Source organism: Hydra viridissima, unplaced genomic scaffold, assembly GCF_058129835.1.
Source record: "Hydra viridissima isolate aposymbiotic clone 2 unplaced genomic scaffold, HvirCarnegie_v1 scaffold_14, whole genome shotgun sequence".
NCBI lineage: Eukaryota > Metazoa > Cnidaria > Hydrozoa > Anthoathecata > Hydridae > Hydra > Hydra viridissima.
In genome coordinates this window covers 8,444,702-8,471,256 of record NW_028324313.1, presented here as the reverse complement: position 1 = coordinate 8,471,256, position 26,555 = coordinate 8,444,702, and the positions used below count along the sequence as shown (strand labels likewise).

Below are 26,555 nucleotides of genomic sequence, written 5' to 3'. Positions count from 1 at the left end.
CCAGTTACTAATATACACGGTCTGCTTATAAAATTCTGCATGTTTAAAAGTAAAATTTTAAAACTTAAGATCAAAAACATAAAGCAGCCTAGACAAATTAGTATACAGAAATAAAATTTAAAAATGCATTATTAAAGTACATAAATTATGTTTACATGTTTTTATTAAAACTATATTTTTCAAGCCGTCTCCTTATCTTTTGTTACATATTTTGAATCATTCATATTACTCACTATCTTGGTTGCATCAGTTATTATGGCATTGGATATTCCTCTTCCGAATCAAGACAAATCTGAAATGAATAAATTTGCAGTAAGTATTATATAAAAACAGTCAAAGCGACTTTATGTTTTTTTATACTACCACGAAACATTCCTAACTAACTTAATTTGTATTATATTTATACATACTACTGTGTTAAGTATGTGTAGAGAATATATACCATTTTTTCTTATTTCATTTTCTCTTTTTGATAGTCTAAATAATAGAAGCTTATTTAAAATCTTTGATTTTACATAAGTTGCAGTATTGTGCAAATTAATTGCATCAAAATTAAAAACAATAAAAATCCAGGAAATTTTGAGTTTTCTTATTCTAATAAAATAAAAACTCATGCACTAATATTTTATGTGTCCTCCTTGTGCTGCTATGACTTTCTGCACACGATTTGGCATGGAATCCACTAAGTTTTTACAAATGTTTTGGATTTCTGTGTCTTCAATCCAAATCTGAAGAACAGTGGTGGTAAGCTTAGTTTTAGTTGTGCAGTCATGTTTTCGCAGTCTTTTTTTTACAATTGCCCAGAGATTCTCAATTGGATTAAGATCTGGGAAGTTGCCAGGCCATTTAAGGGTTATAATATTATTTTTTACCATGAATTTCTTAACTTTTTGGATGTATGGCATGTGGTTAAATCCTACTGTAATATTCCATTTCCATTTGGAAACACTTTTAACATCTCTGGAATTGAATCTGTTTGAGTTCATCATGCCAGTAATTGGGTAGAGTCTTCCTGGTCCAAAAGCAGAGAAACAACCTCAAAACATCTTCTTTTCTGGATGCTTGGCATATTTTTCAATGTGTCCGGGTCGTATAGGCTCACCATCAGAACAACGAACAAACTGTGTGCTCGTTGGCCTTGCACTTCAAAATGTGATTCATCCAAAAATAAAACCTGCAATCAATAAAAAAGCATGTTAACTGTTATCAAGTCTCTTCAATTTAATATCTTCAATTTTTAAAAATAGTATGATTATATAAATATAATAGATAAAGTAGCTGTAAATTTAACAAATACATTTTGTCTTACCCTTCTCCATTTTTCTTTAGTCAACTTTTTGTATTCCTTTGCCCACAAGAGACGCTTCTTCTTCATGACATTTGTAAGTAATGATTTTTTAGAAGGTTTTCTGGCAAACCTTCTAAAAGCTATCAACCTCCTCCGCACAGTACTCGAGCAGACATGGATGTCATGCATAGCTAAATCATTCATTAGTTGGTCACTTGTCTTTTTGGATTTTTGATACTCTCCAGCATCAGATATCGGTCATCTCTCTCTGAGGTCTTTCATTTTTGACCACATTTTCCTTGTCTTAATGGTGATAAGCTGCCTGTTGCAATGTAATGCTTCTTAACCCGGCTAACTGTAGATTGGTTTACTGAACATAATGTGGCTATCTCCCATTGAGATTTATCAGAATATTGAAGTAAAGTTAATATTTTAGATCTTTTTCTTGGTGTAGTGTCCATCTTTGTTTATTTACTTTTTTTAAATTTATTTATCCTTTTAATCACAGTTAAATTATAGAAAACACAGAATAAAACAAACAAAAAAAAAAAAAAAATGTTTGATGCAATTAATTTCCACAATACTGTAGTATTTAAAGAAATAGATGCTGAATAGATACTAATGTAATGGTAAAATTTTAGGACAAAACAGAACACTATTTTCTGGGAATATTTGTGTTTGAAGCAGTTCTGAAAATAATTGGAATGGGTTTTGTATTGCATAAAAAGTCTTACCTGAGAAGTGTATGGAATCTTATAGACTTTATCATTGTTATCATCAGGTATCAAACTAACTCTATATTTGATTTGCTCAGAAAAGAAAATTTTATATATTAAGATGATCTTTTCATATTGAACTAATGCAGAAATTTTACCTTTTTTTTTCTTTCTGTATGATGGTTGACATGAGCAAGCATAAGCTTTTAAACATTTATACAACTATTATTAAATGTAAGCATCAACATGACAAGTGAATTGTCGGTGTCTTACTCTTCAAAATGAGTTGTCATGTGAGACATTTAAAACAATTTATAAAACACAAACTCAACTTTCTATGTTACTATACTACTTACAAAAAACTGCAATGTTGTCATAAAAATTTGTAACTTGACTCATGTACAAGTGTCTTCATAACAGGTAAACTTAACATATCTACCATCAGCATCAGAGACTGCTTTAGTTTAAGGCTAGATTGATTAGTATGCCTTAATCTAATGGTCTTATTTCATCATCAAGGCATTATCTTGATATTAGAAGCTTTTGGAGAATCTTTAGAATTATGGGGATGTTGATTAGCTTCTCTCACATTAATGACCCACTCAAGGTAAGGTCTAAATTATAAACATCTGGTAAGTTTGGAAGCCACATGTAAGCCCATTCATGATCATTAAATTTATCAGAATTCCATTTCTGAATCACTTAAATGCTATGAGTTTTTGTGTAGCCTCACTAACAATATAAATAAATCTAGTAATTATTAAGTTTGGTTATATTAGCTCAAATAAAGTCCATTCAATAAAAGAAAAATTCATTTCAGCTTTTTATATGTGATTCAGGATTTTAATTTTTTTCTTGTTTATTTCATTTTTTTTGTGTGTGTGTAAAAAAGACAGCAACAAATAAACTGAATCAAAAGCACTAAACTGTAACAGGTTGTTATAAAAGAAAAAGAAAGCATTATCTTGTATCAAACAAAACCAAACAGAGATAGGGAACTTAATAACATCTGTATAAATACTGAAGGTATTTATGGTAAGTTTTTGTTCACGGTGTTGTTGTAGATTTATTATCAACTAATTTGTTTAGTACTGTTACATTACCTGAGATCCTATCTGGAGCTAATCAAGTGAATGTTAAAGGGTTGCGTGTAATCAGAGTCCTTCGCCCACTAAAAGTTGTTAGTGGGTTTCAAAGTAAGTTTTTAATTTCAATCATAATAATAGTGAAATTACCGCTCTTAACAATCTAATAATAAAAAGCTCTCATTCTTGATATTTTAACAATGATACAATTGCCATTTTTAATAATCTCAGTGTGCATGTTTAGCAATACTACACATTGATAAGTATTTAAAAGTTTTCCCTGTAAACTTAAAACCCACTTACAATGAGAACTTGATCTTAAATGTGTTTGGTGAACAAACTAGATACATATAAATGATGTATGTGTATGGTGCACCACCTGGTGCATAGAAGGAATCATTCCAGAGCTTAAATTTAACTTAAGTATATTCACGTATCAATTTTCACTAATGATAAAATGAAATCTTTATGTTATCTCCTTTAAAGTTATATTGCTTCTTTTGAGTCTATTTGCACAAAAGTACAGCTAGCTGTATAAAAAGCAGAAAAATCCACCCAATTATGAATTTCACTTCTATAAAATGAATTTCTAAAAGTGAAATCCATAATTGGGTGAGTTTCTACAAATGTTAGACTTATTTTTGGAAAAAAAAAAAAGGATTGGACACCAATTAATTAGAAGATGTATCTCACACATTTGCACACCTGAAAAACCAACATCAGAATATCTTTTCTAATGAAAACTTTTTTAGCTGATTGTTTAGGTATTTTAATAAAATCAGTAAAAAAAAGTTGTAACTTTTTGGAAAAATTAGTCTATTGAAAGACATACCTCAAATACTAAAAAAAGTGCCTCAAAAACTAAAAAAAGAAAATATTTTTAGTTTTATGTCTTACCATTATATTTAGACAAAATAAAAAAGTAAACAAGTTTTAAAAGTTGTTAATTGTTAGATCTCTAGAAATTTCAGTTTGTTTGAAATTGAATAATTTTTAAGTAGGGCTACCATAGTCCTGATTTTTATCAGGACTGTCCTGATTTGAAGGGTCTGTCCTGACTGTCCTGATCAGGTGCCAAAATGTCCTGATTTTAAAAAACCATAACAAAAAAGAAAAAATATCATTTTGACAAAAACTAAAAAATAAAGCAAAGAGAAAAATGTTGACTTGGCAACTCCAACTTCTCCATTCAATTTTTACTATTTTCTTGCAATTTTAGGCAGTGCTGGCAGAAATGGCAGTGGTAGCAGACATGATAAGGCAGTACTTTACTTTTGTTTTTGCTGGTTTGGTACTTTCCACTTTTACGAAGTTTCTACTTCGTGACAGAGGGTTTTTTAGTGTTAAACTTTTACTTTAACTTAAAGTAAAAAAAAATCCCTTATTAAAGTCAAAATGTCAAAAAGAAAGTGCCATTTTAATGAAACTCTGAAGAATGAATTTGCTTTTCTGAAGAAAGTTTATGAAAGTGGTGAAAAAGTTAGATGCGGAGATTGTTTGACTGAATTTTCTGTTGCAAATGGCGGAAGGACAGACATCACCAAGCATTTAACAACGGAGAGACACAAAAATGCTTTGAAAGCATCAGCAAGTTCTGCATCAATAACATCATTCTTCAAGACTGATAGTTTAAGTGATAAAGATCTAGTTCTGGCAGCAAAGGAAGCTACTTTCGCTTTTCACACTGCAATTCATGATTTGAGCTTCAAAACTGCTGATTGCTCTACCAAATTAATTTCAAAACTTTTTGAACCAAAGTTTAGACTTGCAAGAACAAAATATGAGGCTATTATTCTCAATGTTATTCTACCAATGATTTCTGAAGAAATTAAGGAGGAGTTGAAGAAAGCTACTTTTATCACCATTGCAACTGATACATCTAACCGAAATGAACTGAAACTTTTTCCTGTCCTTGTTAAATATTTTGTGCCTGATCAAGGAGTAAAAGTTAAATTACTGGAATTTAAAAATGTACCTGGTGAAACATCAGAAATTTTGTGCAATGCTCTGCAATCTGCCATCAATAGCCATGATTTATCAAGGAAAGTGATTGGATTCTGTGGTGACAACTGCAACACAAACTTTGGTGGAGTGAAAAGACGAGGACAAAACAATGTTTACAGTCGGTTGAAAAAGTTTCTTGGTCGAGAGATTGTTGGGATTGGCTGTGGAGCTCACATAGTTCACAACTGCATTCAAACAGCTGTCGATGTTTTACCAATTGATGTTGAAGCTCTTGTGGTGAAAATTTACAAATATTTTCACATCTACACTGTCAGAGTTACTCAACTGCAAGAATTCTGCGAGTTTGCTGATGTTCACTACAAGAGAGTTTTGCAGCATGGAAGCACAAGATTCCTTTCTTTACTACCCGCAATTCAGAGAATTTTGGAAATCTTTGCGGGACTAAAATCTTTCTTCTGTTCTCAAGAGCAATCTCCAGTGGTAATTAGTAAGTTCTTTAGCGATGAACGTGGTGAAATGTATCTTTGGATTGTTCATGGTCAGCTTCAGACATTAAACAAAACAATTCTGAGAATTGAAAAAACAAGAGCAAGTGCATGTGATATTGTTAATGAGATAAAAGTATTGCAGAATAATCTTAAGGAGAGATTTGATAATAAGTTTATTCCACTGGAAGCTAAAAAGATACTTGCAAAACTATTTGAAGACGGAATTATTGACGAAATTGCTGTCAAAAAAGAATTTACTGGCTTTTACGAGAGATGTCTTTCTTACATTGACCTTTGGAAAGATAGCTTTGCTGATGCTGAAAAGTTCCTGTGGATTGAAAACAGTGCAATAACATTTCCAGAGTTGGAAGAAGCTGCAGAAAGAATTAACCGAAAAATTGGATGTACAGCAACAAATACTGATGAACTATTTGATGAAGTTGTTTTGGTCAAGGCATACTTGTCAACTAATTCTGAAACTTGGAAATCTGATGATATGAGTGTGAAGAAAAATGGGTCCTGATGATGAAACATTTTGGAGAAAAGGGCATTTCAGTAGCAAATTTTTCACTGGTGTTGGAATACATTTTCAGTCTTCCTGGAACTTCAGCTGCTGTGGAAAGGGTGTTTTCAATGATGAACAATATTTGGTCTCCTGAAAGAGGTTCTTTGCTAGTTTCTACTGTGAAAAGTTTGCTTTTTTGTAAGTTAAATATTGATCTCAATTGCTCACAGTTCTATGAAAAGATAAAAAATGACCAGTTATTCCTGAAAAAAGTACACTCTAGTGAAAAATATGACTGGTTTAAAAGCAAAGAAAAGAAATAATTCTTGTAGTCATTACAAAAATGTAAAATAAAGCTGGTTTTTAATGTTGTATTTTTTGTCATTTTCACTTTTAGTGTGACGAGCTTTTGTCCTGATTTAGACTTCCTGTTTATTTATATTTGTCCTGATTTGACAGGTTAAAAAAGACATGATGTCCTGATTTTTCCAAAATTTCATATGGTAGCCCTATTTTTAAGTAACACTAATATTTTTTATAATCTATGTACATACTATAATCTTTCTAATATTTACATTCTCAGAATTTATATTTGTTATTTATAGGTCTACATGTTGTCATGACAGCAATCGCAAGAGCAATTGTACCTCTTTTACAAGTTTTGTTTTTAATAGTTTTTGTGATAAGTATTTATGCTATCATCGGTTTGGAGTTTATGGTTGACAGATTTCATTTTAGCTGTATGAATAGTATTACAGGATTGTGTAAGTTTACTTTTTATCTTCTTCCCCGAGCACTTTCTTCCTAGAGCACTTGGATATGTTTATTAAATTGTGCAGTAACTATCTTTTTAAGCTGTGATTGGAAAAACAACACAAAAAATGTTAAAGTTCAAATCATTTTGTTTCTTTTAACTGAGAATGCACTGCTGAATTCTTTTATGAAATATTTTTACAAATTTAAAACAAGATCATTTTGTATCACTAAGACTAAAAGAAATTTTGATAAAGTGTATATATACTTTTGTAAAAGCAGAAAATAAAATGGATTATTGACTAACTCCTTACAAAAACACAAACACAAACAGAAACCAATTTACAATAAATATCTTTTAAGAATGAACTTTTTTGGTGATAATGCCTTTCCTGTTTAAGATTCTTTAATAAGTTCCAAAAGAAATTTAAAAAAACACAACTATAACACCATATTGAATGATGAGTTGTTAATTATAGAATAATTTAGACTGAGTTCAGCACTCTTTAAAAACCAAATTCATTATCAATAAGTTGGCTACACAATTTATTAAAACAAAAAAAGTCAACTCTTCTTTGAGTTGTTTTTTAAATACTTCCTGCATGTAGGAAAATCCAGCCTAGCAAAAAAAGCATTTAAAAAACATTTGAAATTTTTCTGCATTAAAAAAGTACATAGTTTTTTAAAATTTTTCTCTATATGTAATTAAAACTTTAATCTGTTTTTAAAATCTTTCATTTTACAGTTACAAACAAAGATAAAGCATGTGACAGTTTATTTAATGAGTCCTTCTTTGTGCACGGTAATGGATGTTCTAGTAATGAGACATGTTCCAGATTTGTTCCTGGTGTTAACTATGGGATTTCATCTTTTGACAACATCTTCTTTGCTATGCTCACTGTATTTCAGTGTGTTACTTTGGAGGGATGGTCTGATATAATGTATTATGTATGTCAGTTAAATTAAATTGTTTTGAAGTTTTTTTAACTACAACATACTATAGTTATTCAATCTTTAGACACAAGATGTAATGGACTTAAGTGGGATTATTTGGACAACTTTTTACACAACTCTAATTTTGCTTGGTTCATTTTTTATGCTTCATCTTGTCCTCGGTGTGCTAAGTGGGTAAGTCTATGTAGTTATTTAAACTTTTATTTTTGATTTTAATTTGATTATACTAAACGTATTTTGCTTTAAAAAAAATTCTTTACGTTATCGAAATCTTAGCAATACCACACTGAGCCAGGTTTTTATTGTATTAAATTATATTACATTACATTATGTAATCATAATTCTATATAAACATATTTCTTAAATTATGGGTTGTAATTATTGCAATGCAAGCATAATAAAATAATCATACAAAGAAGGACTAAATAGTTTATCAAATGAAATTTACTAGCTTGTAATATGTACTCTAATTGCCTAAATAATGTACACAATGTCAATGCTCAAGCATATCTTGGTAGATAAAGGTTCGGGACCCTAAACAGCAATGTGTTAAAGCTGACTAACGTTTTTAGATTTCTGTTGGTTTTACAATAGAATGATCTTCTCTGTTTAAAAGTAGGTTTTTCCAAAGATTTGGACTCTGCAGGATTCTTAGTTTATAGGACAACTGTTTTCAAATATTTTTGAATATTTTTTTTTTACTGAGGAATAGTGTGACAAATTTTGTTTTAGTGAATTTGCAAAAGAAAGAGAAAAAGTTGAAAACAGACAATCTTTTATTAAATTACGTGAAAATCAGCAGTGTCATAAAATATGTGATTTTTACTTAGAATGGATTTCAAAAGGAGGTAGGAACCCTTTTACGATTGATTAGAACATTTTATTATTGATTGATATGATAATGAATTTAAATATTTTACTAGTTTTTCTTTACAGAGTCTTTAATGACAATGGCAAAATGAAAACCCTTTTAGCAACTTTGTCTAATCTATCAGTTTTACACCTGTAACCATAATTCATTGACAGTTTTTTTCAACAAAGAAATAAGTTTGAATAATGTTCTATTTTTAATACTCTACTTTTGCTTTGAAGTATAGCAACAATTTAAATAAGTTTTATTGTTTTAGAAGATCTGACCATTATTAGTCAAAATGAACTCATTGCACAAACGCAAGAGAATGAAAAGGAGGCTACTTTAAACAGTATAATTTCTAATCCAGCTGTTGTACTTTCTTCGTTGAATTTCCAGCTACCAATAAAAAATTATCAAGTATCAAAGTCTAAGATTATTATTCTTCGCATAAAACATTTGCGCTTAAAAGTACGCAATATCATCAAACATAAGGGTTTTTTTTGGTTTATTATTTTTATGGTTTCAATTAACACTTTCATCTTGGCGACAAACCATTATCGACAGCCAAAATGGCTTACAGATGTTCAAAGTAAGTAATTTGAAATTATAAATTGTAATGGAACCTAAGAATAAAACTGATAAGATTAACATAAAAGTGTTTTTTTTGTTGTTGTGGAAAAAAACTTAATTAAGATTGTAGTATCAATAATACTTTTATTAAAATAATAAATGATAAAAAAAGAATAACAATAATAAATACATTTTAAGAAGTTGTAATATTTATTTTATACAACTTTAGATACAAAGAAAAATAAAGTTTTATAAAATTTTAAATGCTCAAACTTTCTTTAGGTTATGCTGAAAAGATTTTTACATCTTTTTTTGTTTTTGAAATGCTGTTGAAAGTTTTTGGATTGTCATTTTTTGGATATTGTAAATCACCATTCAATGTCTTTGAATTAATTGTAAGTTAAAAATAATTTTTCTTATTTTTATAAAGCTCCTAAACTTAACAATCTTTCATGTAATAAAAATTAATTGTTTTTTTTTGTCTTGTATAAAATAAAGCAGCAAAGATTTTATGTTAAGTCTTGAATTATATGCATTTGTTCAAGTATATTTTAATGAAAATTAAACTTTGAAGTAATTGAACTGAAGTTTGCTATTAGTGAAAGAACTTATGCAAAATAGGTAAATAATATATACGTAAGTATAATTGCTGAATATTAGGATTTTTTTTATTGTGTTATTATTATACATGACCAGCCCAAACAAAGTTAGTGATTTTTTAAATTAATTTGACTGCAATCTGCTTCAAGAGATGTTCACTGTCCACTAAGTTGCATGAAATTCATAGCAAACAATAAGATTGATTTTCATGAAAAAAAAGTTTCGTTTTTGTTTACTTTTAGTAATTTAGTAAGTAGATGTATTCTAATGCTAATATTTATATTTTTTCCATTATATATATTTGTAATTATAATATTCATTAATAGTATTCTAATATCTACTATGTTGTAAATGAACAAACATTAGTGGTTTCTTGATTTTCTTTTTTAGTTAAAAGTGTGAAACAAGTTCTTTCACCTTTTCTTCCTTCAACTATATAAAGCAAGTTTTCTTCATAAAATCTTTTGCAGGTTTGCAAAACTTTAAAAAACCTCTAGATAAGTATTATGATGTAAATTTTCATGTAATTCATTATTGGATTAAGTTGTGATTGGAAAAACATCACAAAACAATATTAAAGTTCAAGTCATTTTGTTTCTTTTTACTGAGAATACACTGCTAACGAAATGAAAATTTACATCATAATACTTGTCTAAAGGTTTTTTAAAGTTTTGCAAACCTGCAAAAGATTTTAAGAAGAAAACTTGTTTTTTATAGTTGAAGCAAGATAAGGTGAAAGAATTTGTTACACTTTTAACTAATAAAGAAAATCAAGAATCCACTTGTGTTTGTATTACAAGAGAAATAGTAAATCTGATACTAAACTTTTACAATATATTTCTGGTGACTGAGTAAACTATTTAAAAAAAGATTTGTAACAAACAAGACCTCTTTAGGTGATGAAAGATTTCACTTTTGAGAATCATTTATCTCATGATTATAAAGGAAGGAAACCCTAAGGAAGAAAAAACTTAGTTCACAAACCTGACATATTTAAAAAATACAATAAAAGAAATTAAGCACCCATAAGGAAAGTACTCAGTTTCTGGAACTGTAATCTTACAGGAGTCTCCATAAAATTGTTTTTTCTCATAGTTGGATTGTCTTAAACCATATAGAACTAAGTCAAAATGTTGTGTTTGAGAAAATGATGGTTTTGCAATTTTTTATGGTGTAAATGGAACAATTATTGTGGTTCACAGTGCTAAAAAACTCTCTATGGTTTGTCAAGCAACATAATATAATAAATCATTCAAAAAGTGCACAGTTTAAGACAACAAGGTTTAGAGAGCCTAACAAATTCTTTATATACGTTTTTAAAGTTTAGACTAAAATTTTGTATCTGTCCAAATTTTAATAACAATTTGTGACAGTTTATACTGCTTTAACATTCAAAATCTCTTTAAGATTTTCTTTGGTTTTAAACTTTTTTAATGAATTTCAAAATTTTTGATTTTTGAAAGTCATTTATCAGAGTAGAGCAAGCTAATGGGACAATAATAAATGATTGTCCATAAAATTTTCAGTAAACTTGCTATTTCTTTGCACAATTTTTTCTTGTTTCTTCTTGGTTCAGTAATTCAGAATCAATCGTTAGAAATTAACTGAATTAATTTGTAATAATTTTATAAAAACAGCTCTAATTTATTAAAATGATTTTGTCTGAAAACCTTTTCAAAAAATGAAATAATTTATTAAAAAATTTATTGATATATTAGTTTAACTTTACAAGATTCTCTAAATGAATTAACCCTAAAAAAATAAGTAAAGTATCTGGTTTCCACCTTATAATATCTTTTACTTGACAAAAAATGAGACACCCTAATCTGAATGGTGCAATTTGAACTTTCATTATACATTATAGCAGTATACAAAAATATAACAGTTCTTTCACTTCCATAGTTAGAAAAATTAAGTTGCAAGGAAATAAAAACTAAAATGTACTTTGCAGCAGCTCTTGAAAAGTAAAATGTTTTTTAAACTAAACTAGAACAATAGTTATTATCTTAAAAGTAAGTGCTTGCTAAAACTTATGAAATGTGTTAAATCCTATTTGACTGTGTCTTACTACTAAGAAATTTATTTACTACAAAATTTAAACTACATAAAAGAGGTGTTTTTTTAATATCCTCTTTTTTTAATACTTTATTTACTAGGTAGTTATTTTAAGTGTAATTGAAGTATCTACAAAACTGCAAGCTGGTTTGAGTGTGCTTCAATGCTTAAGATTGCTCAGAGTTTTTAAAATCACAAAGTAAGTTATTATTATTTTTTTTTTTTTTGGTTTTACAAATATCAATCTTTTTAATCATTAAACTAAGACTTTTTTAATTTTTAATAAAGTAAAATTAACTTTATAATATGCTCTTTATGTTTTCTAATTCAATTTTTTATAGTCAAATGGGAAATTTGGTATTATGAAGCTATTAAATATTCTCAAAATCCTAAAAAATAAACTTTACTTTACAGACATTTTTTACCACAGATAGTTTCCCAGAGAAAAACAGGCTGTATTTTGTAAAATCCTGTATTTATAGTTATACAAATTCTAAAAAACTTCAAAGATTTTGATGAAAGTTCAAAGTAAAAAACAAAAGAGTGCTTTTTAATCAGGACTGTGAAATCAGAGTTGTGGTTAGGTTACTAACTTACTATAGCATACCTCAGCAGACTTCATTTGAAAAAGCTATTGTAGCATTTAGTATCCAGCTACAAGTTTTGGTGTAAAAAGTTTAAGAAATACCCTTTTAACTTATACATGAAATGTAAATAACAGTCTATTTTGAAAATTTTTATTAGGTAATAATATAAATTTTTACATAAGAAGGAGTTGGAGTCAGAATCAGAGTCGAACGCACTCAGAGTTTAAACTTTAGTTAGCTTTCTCCAAAGCCATATTTTTAATAAAACTAAAACATTATTGATTTGTTTAAATTTTCAAAAGTAAATAATAAGTTTGTGCTTTTTTAATGTTACCATCTTGTGTCATTCTGTAGAATTAAAACTTAAAACTTTATATTTTAATTGATGGATTGATACCCATGCTTACTTTTAATGAATACCTGTGTTTTGTTTATTTTGGTACCATATTATTTGTTATGCGTTAAAAAACTTAAATTTTGTTGGAGTAAATGTTAATTTACACAAAGGTTTAACTTGAAAATCTAAATTTTATGATAATTTCATTTCTAAATACATTTTCTAAAATTTATTGATTTAAATTAACAGAAAAGCTGTTAATATTTAGAAACTTTATTTTACATATAAAAAGATTTTTTACACAATTATAATTTAATTTTCAGAAATCTAAAATGAAACTTTTAACAACCATTTTAATTAGTTAAGTTTTATTTTAGGTATTGGGCAACTTTACGTAACCTTGTTGCATCATTCATGAATGCTGTTAGTTCAATTCTCAGTCTGTTGTTTCTTCTCCTTTTGTATATACTTATAAATGCTCTTCTAGGAATGCAGCTTTTTGGTGGAAAGTAAGCAGAGTTTAATTTGATGCCAATTAATGTACTTATAGTGTTTTATCGAATGTATGTTCATAGCATTTATTTTTTTTTTTAAGTATTCTTAACCAATTCAACCAAAGCCTCATTTTCTATGAAAATGGCTAATTTAGGATTATTGAAATTTTAAAATTAATACAAACTCTGAGAGTTTGTTTAGGCTTTTTTCAAACAGGTCTTAAAGGCATGGATAATAATATTCATTAATACTAGAAGTTTAAGAACTTTAAAAGTTATATATGGTTCTTTTTTTTTTTTTCTTGTTTGGTTTTTCTTCTCCAAACTCATAAAGAGTTTGGAAATTTGTGATTTTTCTTGTTTTTTAGTTAAATAATTTTTAAGTTAAATTATTGCAGATCTTGTATTCAAAAAGTACTATAAAAATAGTTACAACTCCGGTTAGAGACTTGTTGCTATGTTAAACAATTATGTTAAACATGACATCACTTGTTGCTAAATATTAAAATATCATATTTTCTTAATTCAGGTTTGCTGCACTTAATAGTACTCCTAAAGCAAATTTTGACAGTTTCTCTTATTCTTTACTTGCTGTGTTCCAGGTGTGCTGATGTTTCATTTTTTTAGAATTTTTTTAAAAAAAATGTTTATGTGATTTTCATATTTATTATCTTTTTTTTTTTTTTTTTTTTTTTTTTTATATAAAAAGTGTTATTCTTCTTTGTACATTTTTTTTATAAAAACAAGTTAAAAATTTAACTTGAAAGCAGAAAATATGAATATTGATGTCAGGACTTGAACAGTTATGTAGTTGTTTTAAAAGTGCAAAAAAAAAATATTGCAACAATAAAAAACTGTAAAGGGAAATTAACTCCATCAGTTTATAAGTATTTAAAGCTTTCATTTTATACTAAATATTTGAAAATCAAATTTTTGAATATACTTCTGCCTGCATTAAGTTTCAAAAATTGTCATCCTGTAATATGTTTTTATGTCATAAATTTTATAACTTAAGCAACTGACAACAAAACCTCGAAAAGTGATATAAAATTTAATAGAATGTTTGAATGATGCTGATAAATCTGGTATATATAAATAAATGAAGTTAGCTATGGCAGACATTTGTAATAAAGCTGGTGTATTTTATTTTGGATCAGTTACCACTGGTAATTATTATTAAAAATGAAAATTAAAAATTTGCAAAAATAGGATTTAAATGAACACAAGAGAAGCTATAGAAAGTTTTCTTTGAGAGGTTAGCACAATTAAAAGATTATCTTATAATATCTGTATAAGAAAGAAAATTAATGTCAAACTCACCATAAATGCAGGAGCTATTCCATCTGAGTTTCCATCCAATGATCTGTCAACCTACAGATTAGCTTAGCATTCCTACTTAAATGATAAAAACTGTTTTTCAAGGCTCTAATGCTATATTTGCTGATTTTATGAGGTGTGTTAATGAGGTGTGTTTATGTTAATGCTGATTTTATGAGGTGTGCTAATGTTATATTTGATGATTTCTATAATTTTTGGAAAGCTCTAGTGTTACGTCTCCAAACAAAAGAATCAAAGATAATCTAAGTTATCTGTGTAACTAATGAGAGAATAAAAAGAACTGAGAGATGTATTTGAAATAAGGCAAAATCTCTGCCTTTCTAATATGATCAACAAATCTTAATCTGTTAAAGAGTAATACAGCTCACCTCAAATGCTGGAAAAACGTTTTCTTAAAGTGAAATGTAAATTTAATTGGTTTTGACAATGAGCCAAACTTAAAAAGATAATAAAGAAATTCCATTAGCAAGTTCTTCCAGATATTTATTTTTTCTTTAACATCTAGTTAAATAATTTCTACAAGTTTAGGTAATTTTTTGATATATTTCTTATAAGATTTCTTTTCAAACATTTGCAAGGTTGAATTTATTGAAAAGCGTGGTTATAAAACATATCTAATTTACTTAATTGTTAAAATCCTAATTTCCAAAATTCAATTTAGCTCAAACTTAAATAATATTGTTAATAACTTGGTTTTTAGACTGTAATGAACAATTCCAGGGTGACTTTCTGAAGTGAGTTTTTGCAATAGACAGTGGCTTATTGCAAAAGCTCACAAATAAACTGTCATTTATAGGTGATAACTGGAGAGGATTGGAATTCAGTGATGTATTCTGGAATGTTAGCATATGGTGCACCAAATACAGTTGCTGGACTTTTAGTCTCTCTTTATTTTTTACTTCTGGTTGTTTTCGGAAACTGTATCTTTTTATACTTGCATCCTCATAACCAGTTTTTATATGAAAAAGTTATTAAGCTGACTTATAATTCAAATATTAACAAGTTTCTTACAAAAAATATAGTCAGAAGCTATAAAACTCAAAATAGTAAAAGCATTCTGTAAAAGCCGAAATTCTGAATTGTCTTTCTTTTGATTTCATATTTATTATTTTATGCACTAAACAAACATTTTTTCAAGCTTCTTTTTTTTTGCTTGTAGCACTTAAGATTGAAACCAGTCTTTTTGGAATGAAACTGTAATCTGCTAAACCGTTTAAAAATAATTTTAAACTAAATAAGAATACTTAAGAAAATTTTAAATTTTTTAGGTGAATCGCAAAAGCTTAATTTCAATTTTTCAACCATCAAGTTAAATATTTTACTGTAAATAAATTTACTAATAGTTTGACAGTTTTGACAATAGTTTGATTTGTATCTTTTGTAAAAAGATACAAAATTTTGAAAGATATTTTTTGTAAAGCCAAAATTGTCTACATAATGAATTGCATATAATAATAATGTCAAGAGCATATAATAATAATGTCAAAAACATATAATAGTAAAGTTGAGGACTAGAAAATTGAGTTAAAAAGAAGCACCAATATTTTCTACCTAATGAACTTGAATTCAGAGCAAAAAAACCAAATAAAATCTAAAGAGTGCAAAGAACTCCAGCGAATCGGAAATATCACTTTAAAGATTTAACTAAAGAAGAGTTTTAATCTAGTTCTTATAAACCCGGTTCACATAAATTATTTAGTTCACATAAATGAAGAAACAATAGCCAATTTATATGCCTGTGTTATTTTATTTGACACCAACTATTTATCAGCGTTTCAAATAGAAAACAGCTTTATCCTTGACATTTTTACTAAACACTCTAATCAATATGCTTTTTATCCTTGACATTTTTACAAGACACTCAACTCAATGTGTTTTTTATCCTTGACATTTTTACTAGACACTACTCAATGTGTTTTTTATCTTTGACATTTTTACTAGACACTTTACTCAATGTGTTTTTTATCCTTGACATTTTTACAAGGCACTCAACTCAATGTGTTTTTTATCCTTGACATTTTTACAAGACACTCAACTCAATGTGTTTTTTATCCTTGACATTTTTACAAGACACTCTACTCAATGTGTTTTTTATCCTTGACATTTTTACAAGACACTCTACTCAATGTGTTTTTTATCTTTGACATTTTTACTAGACACTTTACTCAATGTGTTTTTTATCCTTGACATTTTTACAAGACACTCAACTCAATGTGTTTTTTATCCTTGACATTTTTACAAGACACTCAACTCAATGTGTTTTTTATCCTTGACATTTTTACAAGACACTCTACTCAATGTGTTTTTTATCTTTGACATTTTTACTAGACACTTTACTCAATGTGTTTTTTATCTTTGACATTTTTACAAGGCACTCAACTCAATGTGTTTTTTATCCTTGACATTTTTACAAGGCACTCAACTCAATGTGTTTTTTATCCTTGACATTTTTACAAGACACTCAACTCAATGTGTTTTTTATCCTTGACATTTTTACAAGACACTCAACTCAATGTGTTTTTTATCCTTGACATTTTTACTAGACACTACTCAATGTGTTTTTTATCTTTGACATTTTTACTAGACACTTTACTCAATGTGTTTTTTATCCTTGACATTTTTACAAGGCACTCAACTCAATGTGTTTTTTATCCTTGACATTTTTACAAGACACTCTACTCAATGTGTTTTTTATCCTTGACATTTTTACAAGACACTCTACTCAATGTGTTTTTTATCTTTGACATTTTTACTAGACACTTTACTCAATGTGTTTTTTATCCTTGACATTTTTACAAGGCACTCAACTCAATGTGTTTTTTATCCTTGACATTTTTACAAGACACTCAACTCAATGTGTTTTTTATCCTTGACATTTTTACTAGACACTACTCAATGTGTTTTTTATCTTTGACATTTTTACTAGACACTTTACTCAATGTGTTTTTTATCCTTGACATTTTTACAAGACACTCAACTCAATGTGTTTTTTATCCTTGACATTTTTACAAGACACTCTACTCAATGTGTTTTTTATCTTTGACATTTTTACTAGACACTTTACTCAATGTGTTTTTTATCCTTGACATTTTTACTAGACACTACTCAATGTGTTTTTTATCTTTGACATTTTTACTAGACACTTTACTCAATGTGTTTTTTATCCTTGACATTTTTACAAGACACTCAACTCAATGTGTTTTTTATCCTTGACATTTTTACAAGACACTCTACTCAATGTGTTTTTTATCTTTGACATTTTTGCTAGACACTTTACTCAATGTGTTTTTTATCCTTGACATTTTTACAAGGCACTCAACTCAATGTGTTTTTTATCCTTGACATTTTTACAAGACACTCAACTCAATGTGTTTTTTATCCTTGACATTTTTACTAGACACTACTCAATGTGTTTTTTATCCTTGACATTTTTACAAGACACTCAACTCAATGTGTTTTTTATCCTTGACATTTTTACTAGACACTACTCAATGTGTTTTTTATCTTTGACATTTTTACAAGACACTCAACTCAATGTGTTTTTTATCCTTGACATTTTTACAAGACACTCAACTCAATGTGTTTTTTATCCTTGACATTTTTACAAGACACTCTAATCAATATGCTTTTTATCCTTGACATTTTTACAAGGCACTCAACTCAATGTGTTTTTTATCCTTGACATTTTTACTAGACACTCTACTCAATGTGTTTTTGGCTATTGCTGTAGATAATTTAGCAAATGCTGACATTTTGACCTATGATGAGAATGAGCTTGAAAATAATAATTTGACAACAAATGCAGCATTAAATAATGGTGCAATAACATTTGCCAAAAATATTCAGTCCAAAGTAGTTCTAAAAATCGAAGGGAAAGAAACAGCATTGGAGACATCGTTTGTGAGCCCAAAACCTATTGGCTTAAAGATTGAAATTAATGGCGTTGATTCTAATGGTGGTTCAGGAAATCCCTTACCTTTAAATCTTTATAGGCGAAAATCATCAACTGGATCTGCAGGAAAATTCAAGCAAACATTATCTGACCCTGATGGATTGAAATCAAATGAAAAAGTAAATTATGATTCTGTGTAAGTATTTGATTCAGAAAAAATAAAAATTATAATTTTATTGGAATGTTTTGATAATTTATAAGCGAGGTTTAGTCTTAAATTTTCAATTTTTTCTTACAGAAACAAATACAAAAAAAATGTTCAAAAACAGGTACTTTTTTTTTAGTACAAATATGTGTATGGTTTATGAAGTATGGTTTTATTTTGTGTAATTTCATAGTAAGCTTTAAATATATTTTTTTATTTTAGTGGCTAAAAATAGTTGATTACAACACTTCTTCAGATATACTGTCAAACATAAATGTTGATGATATTTATAACAAAATGGGCTTCAAAACAAATACAGAAGTTTTATTCGATGTTAACTCCAACAATCAAGATTATATAACTGAAAGTGATACTGGCATGATAAGTGGCGATGTAAATCCAGAAGGTTTGCAAACTTTTTTTCCATCTATCTACATTAAAAAAGCTTATATTATGTAAAAAGGCATTTTTCTGTGGTATTAAACAGTATTATGCAATCTTACTTATTTTAAATGTATGTACTTTAAATAGTAGGGTGTGTGTTCCTTTAGTTCTAAGTGAACTAAATAGTTATGTATAAATATATTATATAGTTATGTGTGACCTAAATTATTCTTTAACTGTTCTATTGCTTTACGAAAATGAGATTGACACAGATGTTTTACATTTAGAAGATAATATTGATTCAGAGATTCAAAGAGAAGGATTCTTAAACATGTTAAAAGTTAATGTTGCCCAACGCAAGCGAATAAATATGCAACCTCCTGTTCAAAATGTTTTCTCACTCTTTATCTTCTCTCCTACAAACAGGTTTTCATAAAAAAAATATTTTATTTAAAATGTAGTAGATTTCTGGCCCTAATTTTGAAAAGTTAAAAAAAAAAAATTAAACTTATCTTAAATTTATGATAGCAAATTTTTTCTGGGATAAATTTTTGTTTCAGATTTCGTGTATTGTGTCACAAGATAGTTCATCTAATATATTTTGATACTTTTATGGTCATTGTTATTATACTAAGCTCTATGGCACTTGGGCTTCAAGATCCATTTGATAATAATGCCACTATTAATTCAGTTAGTCCAATATTTCTTAATCATTATTTTATTTTTTTTAAATTTATTTTGTATTCATGAAAAATGTCTCTTTTTTATAAATGTTCTTCATTTTTGTCATTTGCTTTTAAGATACTTAGATATTGTGATTATGGTTTTTTGCTTATATTTGGAATAGAGGTATTCCTAAAGGTATTGATTGCTGTTTTTATTTTAATGTAATTTTAAATTTATAATTCTTTCTAAATAAATTTTTTAAAAAAAAATTTATTAATGTTTAGCAACTATAAAAGAGATCTTGTTTTTAAAGAACTAGTTAACAAAAGAATATAGATGGGGATAATTATAATCAGTGGTAGTCATAAGTATCTTTATTTAATTGAAGATAGCAACTGTCTTTCTAGGTAATTGATGATGGTTTAATCTTACATAAAGGAGCTTACCTTCGAAATCCATGGAATAAGCTTGATGCTTTGATTTTTGTGTGTAATTTGGCATCATTGATTGCATAGTATGTATGCTATCATTTTTAGAAGCATTGAATATTTTTTAGCATAAAATATTTTTTAGGATAGAGTGTTATTTATGTCTATGAATGCTATATATTCTTAGGTATAATGTTTTTTAGTACTCTTACAAATAAATCCCACTTCATGTTATTAAAACAAAAAGGTTAAATAAAACTTAATATTTGGTAATTTTTATGCTGAAAGTGTGAATTCTTGTAACACCTTCTAAACAATTTCAATATACAAATTAAAAGTTTGTTTTCAATTCATTGAAACAATAAAAATTTACCATAACTTATTAATTTAAAAATTCCCTTTAATAAAAATGTTATAATTATTTTATTACAAGTTGACTGATGAAGTTAGATTTCAGTTTTAAATAAACTTTGTTTATATATAGTTTTAGCTCACAATCACAAAATACTTCTGCAGAATTTCTGCGAATCTTTACATTGCTTCGTCCAATCAAAGCTATTCAAAAAGTAAAGAAGCTAAAGGTATGCCTAACTTATATCGGTAACCATTGTTGTTTTTGTTTACTGGTATGGAATGTTTGTACATTGATGATAATAAAACTGTTTGTATATTGTAATAATAAATTTTTACACTTTACTGTTTAAATTAAGTTTTGTTTTTAAATTTGTATTTTTGTGTATTATTTGAATTTATGTGTTTTAGGTTGTATTTCAATGCATGATTTACTCTTTAAAAAATGTTGCATTTGTTTTGATTATCACACTCTTGATGCTGTTCATCTTTGCCTGTATTGGTATTCAGATCTTTCAGGTAACTCAGCACCAACAATGAAGGTTAATGAAGTTATCTCATCAGAGAAATAGTAGCCACATTATTAAATTTTTCTAAAAATTTTGTTACAACAAAAATATATTAAATATTTTGGTAATATTGTATATTGGTAAAAAATATATTAAATTTCCATTTAAATATTTGATATTGGAATCAAAGTAATATTAAATTTTTAACATAAGATAAGTTTTTTTAAATTAAATTTAGATAAAGTTTATGATAACCATTTGTATTGCTTTTTAAATTGAAATATTCTTAAACAAAAACAAAAATTGGGTTTCAAATATCCATTACACTATTAAAATAAAATAAAATTACAATAAAATTACAAATTCTTTTGAAAATCTCTATAGAAATTAAGTTAAACATAATACCCAATATATAAATATAATTAAAAATATTTATGTATAATTATATAGTATATGAAAAAAAGCTATTTTGTTTATTTAATTACTTAATTAGTAAAATACAAAAATAATCAAAAAAATTTCAATGGCAATCATTTCAGGGACAGTTTTATCAATGTGAAGATTCAAGTAAAAAAAATGAATCTGAATGCATGTAAGATAGTCAATTAGCTTAATTGTAACTTTTATTGCAACACATTTTCATGTAGATTAAATTACTTCAGGTACTTATGCTTTTTTTATTAGAGGCAGTTTCTATACAATTACCTTTTCCGAAAACACCAACAAAGATGTAGCTAAGGTATTAGTTAACATTGCAATATTAATTTAAATTTTTTTTGTTAATTTGCTTTTATATAAAAGTTTGTATTAATTGTTTTCTAATTTTTAAATTTTCTTTTTAATTGCACATAGTTAAAAAGTAGAGCATGGAAAAATGCTGATTCAAATTTTGACAATATTATTGAGGCAGTTTTTACTCTGTATATATGTTCTACAGAAGATAATTGGCCGACGTAAGCACTTTTTTTATTTTTAGTATGAAATCAGGAAGTCTTGTTACAAACCACAAATTTTTTTAACTATTTGCATTTAGCTTTTTGGTTTTTAACAAATAGTAGTAAAATAAAGTACAAGGTTCTATTTCAGTCATTTTAAATAAATCAATTTTGCAATATCTCACATACCTTACATTTTGCAGAATTGCTATCTAAAACCTTATTTTTATTTTATATTTTAACTTATTTTTATAATAACTTTAAAATAACAACTTTTTGTATAAATATAAACTCTAAAAGTCTGTAATAAACTCTAAATGTCTAAAAGTAATAAGGATATAAACTCTAAAGGTAAGTATAAAGAATATAAACTGTAAAAACTCTCATACAGAAGTTTGTTATTATTTTTTAAAAACTGAAAAACCAAATGCTGATGGTTAGTTGTTTTTTTTTTTTTTTTTTTCTTTTTTTTTCTTTGTTAAATAATGCTTTCTAGCTCTTCCAGTTTTTATTACAAACTGCTCTATTACAAACTTTTTTTTTAGCACAATGTACTATGCAATTGACTCTACAAATGTCAATGAAGATTCTTTCATTAATAGTAAAATTTATGTGGCAATTTATTTTGTAATATTCATTGTCTTGTTTACATTTATGATTATCAACATATACATTGCATTAATTATTCTGACATTTCAAAAGCAAGGTGAAAAACAGATTCAAGCTGGGCTTGACAGAAACCAAGTAAATACTTATTATTTTTCATTTCACAATATAAATTTTTATTAGTTATAATTTATTTTAGCCTTGAATTTTTTGCATATTTCTTCATATGTCTTTATACTGTCAGTATGATAATATTCTAAAAAATCTTTTTATAGTGTGACTGTTTACATTTTGTTCTCAATGCAAAACCTCGTCAGCGCTACAGACCAAAAGATGAATCATCAATTTCTTTTCGTATGTGGCTGATGGTGGAATCACGTCCTTTTGACTACTTAATTATGTCACTTATTGTGCTAAACTGCCTTCAAATGATGATGAAGGTTTGTATATTTTTCATATGAAAACAAATACGGTTTTATTCCATAAGCAAATGAGGTGACAATTTTAAAACTAAATTAGTAACTTTATTGTATTTAGTAAATCTTCATTCTATTTTATTAGACTGCATTATTTTACACTAAGATGCTAAGAGATACTAAGATGCATAAAAGTTGTGGAACATTTAATTATATTTCTCTTTTATTACTTTTTGTCACTAAGTCTGACTGAAACTTTCACAGAAGAATATTTATCATAATTATTTTTACAAGAAATTTTTTGCATAAATAAAACTTTTTCTTTTAACAAATATTTTTCACTCATTCACTGCACTCATGTAAACGTTGTAGAAACTAAGTCTTAGAATGATTTGTGAAATAATTGTCCTAATAACTCCAGTTTTATTTCTTTAGAACTAACCTTTGTTCAAACAAATGAATGTAGGAAATGATAGATAGCTTATTTTTCCTGTAAAAAAAATTTGATTATTTGGTTCCTCGTCAAACAAAATGTTTATCACAAAGTTGTATGTTAGTTTATTGTATCACAATTTGTTGAAAATTTAAGAAATTTTAATCTGATGATAGTTTTGAAAACAAAAAATTATCACAAAAAGAGACAATTACTGGTTGACTTGTCCTGACGGCTAACCCTGGAAAATGCACTGTTACTTTGAATTCTAAATTGTCCTTAAGTTAAAATGTTGTGTAGAAAGACAAAGTGAAGGATATATTGCTTCATTAACTAAAAAATAACCAGCAAAGAAATTATCTATTTCTGTGCAATTTAGAAAGTTTGAAAAGCAGCATGTAAATTGGAGAGATGAGAAAAGTTCTCTGAAGAGTTAAGTTAATGTTAATCAGTTCATTTACAATTAGTTAACTTTGTCATTGTTCAGGCTTAGATTAATTTTTAGGAACAATTATGAGTATTTCATACAATTAGTAGTAGTGAATTAAAAGATTTTTAGTTTAGATTTTTGATGGCTTCAAATCAAGTCAAGATTAATGACATGCGAAGTATACTATCTTTAGCTATATCAGTGGTCTTTGTTCTAATGTAACATCATAGTGAGAGGGATTTAAAAGCTATATTTCTGGCATTCTGGTTATAAATGACAGTGCAGAGTTTGCTATTAAACTTGTTAGCACTTCATTGAAACTTTCAGAAGTAAAGAAGATAGCCAAGCAAATTTACTGATTGTGACTGACTATTGGTTGAAATTTAAGATAACAGATAAAAATCTTTAAAATTTTTTTTTTTAAATAAAACATGACACTTTAAAATTACTTCAAACTTCAAACTTCAAGTTTTAAAAATTTTGATCACCCATGCTCAAACTATAAAACTTATGAACAACCTCCTGAATTGTATAAACTGGTTTTCAGTTAAAAGTCAACTTGATTTATAAGTCGACTTCCTACTTTTAACTGAAAAGATTTAATGTTTTATAACTGATCTATAAGTTGAGGTTTGTTAATATTTTTGTCTTCTTACATTCTTAAGAAACAATTTTGACCCATTCTAAATGGCTTAAAAAGTCTCAACTTATATACCGATATATACACAATAACCAATTTTCAAAAAGGATGGTACCAATTATTATATTTCTAGGTGTTAACATTTATATATATATATATATATATATATATATATATATATATATATATATATATATATATATATATATATATATATATATATATATATATATATTTATTGATTAGAGGAAAAATCTTTCATAATTATATTATTTTGTGTTATTAAAGTGTAATTTCATTTAGTTCAATGGAATGTCTGAACAATATCGTTCAGTGATGTTTTCTTTAAATATTGGATTCTCAATTCTCTTCTCTATTGAAGCCATTCTGAAGATGATTGCTTACAGATGGGTATTACTTGTGTTAAATTATAGCTTTACATTTGAATATATTAAACGATTCAAAATTTAATAAAAAATGTGTTCCTTGCTCTTTAGAATTACTTCAAAGATTTATGGAATTTATTTGATTTGATTTTAATATTGGGAGGCTTTTTGGATATTTTCTTGACATTGGTAAGAACTTTGCAGATTTAAAATAAAGAAAAAAAGTTCTCAAAAGAATAAAATAAAAAATAAAAGTTTGAATTAAATTCGAATTAAATAATGAAAATTCTCAAAACAGTTTTACTTGAACACTAAAATCCTTCTTCAGATTAAAAAATAAGTATCTTCAAATTAAAAAACAAATAAAAATGTTCATTGAATGGTAATATATATTCTTTGTATATATAAATATATATATAAAAGTATTATATTTCATATCTAATCCCCTTATGTTAAAAATTGACTTCTCACTAGTGATCCTGATAATCCTGATAACATTTTTCAAAATCTAAATTGATTTAGGGAATCAACATTAAATCTGAACTTTTTCCACTTGAACTTTTTTTACTCTTAAATGTACCCGTTCTAACAAAATGTTAGTAAAAGTTTGACATTCAGTTAACTTTGAGATACTACCAAGCATAATATTACTAACCAAGCATATACATTGTTCAATTTTCAAGGCTTCAGGAGTTTGATTAAAATTAAAGCACCTGAATTTGCAACATTAAATAGATCTTTAAGACTGAAACTAAATTTATCTTCTTTCTGTTGTTAAATTTCTGTTCATCCAATAACTTCCTTCCACAAACCCTTTTGTTTTTAGAGCTTTTTCTTCTGCAGTAGAAAAAAAAGTTAAGACTTTTAATGTAAAATCAACTTTGAATTTTGCAATTTAAAAAAAAAAAAAAAATCTCTTTTGAGCCAAATATCATGAGTGGTCCCATAAGTTGATGGAATGGAAGCCTCAATAGTATAGTTCACTTGATAAAAAAAAAGTAGATGAACAGTTTATTGAAATCAGAACTTGCTTATGGACCAGAAATTTAGATCAGATTTGACTGCACTGTAAACACTAGTTGGTAACTAAGAATATCTTAATTGTCACTAGCTGGAGTGTTAAAACAAAGTAAAAGGTTTTATTCCTGGCAGCACAAATGGAACCAATAAATATAAAGAAAGACAAGAAAATTCAGTAATACACAAGTGATATTTGTTTTTAAAACTTTGGGATAACTATTTGAGGCAAATAAAATTAGGGTTTGTTCTTCATTTAATACTTTACTTTATATAAAAAATTACAATAAAAAATTTTATTGTAAACAATTCTCACATTTTTCTGCTATTTTTTAGAAAAAGTCAAAGTTTTTGGATCCAAGTATGTTTCGCTTATTCAGGGCAGCTCGTATTATAAAGCTCCTTCGCAAAGGCACCAACATTCGTATCATGTTATGGACATTTCTTCGTTCTATCAGAGCAAGTAGAATTTTCTTTCAAACTGATTCAATTTTGCTTGTTGAGCAGCTATTCATGAGAATAAAATTTTTCAAACTTCAGGAAAAAGTTAAAAAACCATTACACTGTTACTTGAATAACCTTGGAATATGCCTAGCCTCTGCATTAATAAAACTATAAAATAATTAATTGAAAATTAAAACTTAAATTATAGCATTAAACACAGAAAAA

At 27.1% G+C, this 26,555-nt stretch overlaps 1 protein-coding gene across 2 annotated transcripts in view; it reads left to right on the top strand.

Annotated features, from left to right (window-relative positions):
- The window catches only part of LOC145181318 (voltage-dependent L-type calcium channel subunit alpha-1D-like), a 38,621-nt gene that overhangs the window by 2,849 nt on the left and 9,217 nt on the right, over positions 1–26,555 (top strand). The window contains exons 3-32 of one of the 2 annotated variants that reach the window (XM_090071962.1): positions 207–312; positions 1,930–2,069; positions 3,094–3,200; positions 6,653–6,811; positions 7,546–7,748; positions 7,819–7,928; positions 8,487–8,602; positions 8,882–9,196; positions 9,460–9,572; positions 11,934–12,031; positions 13,134–13,265; positions 13,780–13,852; positions 15,385–15,508; positions 18,283–18,676; positions 18,779–18,809; positions 18,908–19,091; positions 19,357–19,495; positions 19,630–19,759; positions 19,871–19,930; positions 20,143–20,249; positions 20,648–20,744; positions 20,926–21,033; positions 21,563–21,615; positions 21,708–21,762; positions 21,876–21,976; positions 22,504–22,702; positions 22,840–23,004; positions 24,787–24,894; positions 24,981–25,058; positions 26,223–26,345. In XM_090071962.1, the coding sequence (XP_089928088.1) occupies positions 207–312; positions 1,930–2,069; positions 3,094–3,200; positions 6,653–6,811; positions 7,546–7,748; positions 7,819–7,928; positions 8,487–8,602; positions 8,882–9,196; positions 9,460–9,572; positions 11,934–12,031; positions 13,134–13,265; positions 13,780–13,852; positions 15,385–15,508; positions 18,283–18,676; positions 18,779–18,809; positions 18,908–19,091; positions 19,357–19,495; positions 19,630–19,759; positions 19,871–19,930; positions 20,143–20,249; positions 20,648–20,744; positions 20,926–21,033; positions 21,563–21,615; positions 21,708–21,762; positions 21,876–21,976; positions 22,504–22,702; positions 22,840–23,004; positions 24,787–24,894; positions 24,981–25,058; positions 26,223–26,345 (3,928 nt within the window). The remainder of the gene's footprint in view (positions 1–206; positions 313–1,929; positions 2,070–3,093; positions 3,201–6,652; positions 6,812–7,545; positions 7,749–7,818; positions 7,929–8,486; positions 8,603–8,881; positions 9,197–9,459; positions 9,573–11,933; positions 12,032–13,133; positions 13,266–13,779; positions 13,853–15,384; positions 15,509–18,282; positions 18,677–18,778; positions 18,810–18,907; positions 19,092–19,356; positions 19,496–19,629; positions 19,760–19,870; positions 19,931–20,142; positions 20,250–20,647; positions 20,745–20,925; positions 21,034–21,562; positions 21,616–21,707; positions 21,763–21,875; positions 21,977–22,503; positions 22,703–22,839; positions 23,005–24,786; positions 24,895–24,980; positions 25,059–26,222; positions 26,346–26,555) is intronic. The other variant, XM_090071961.1, reaches the window with a different exon arrangement.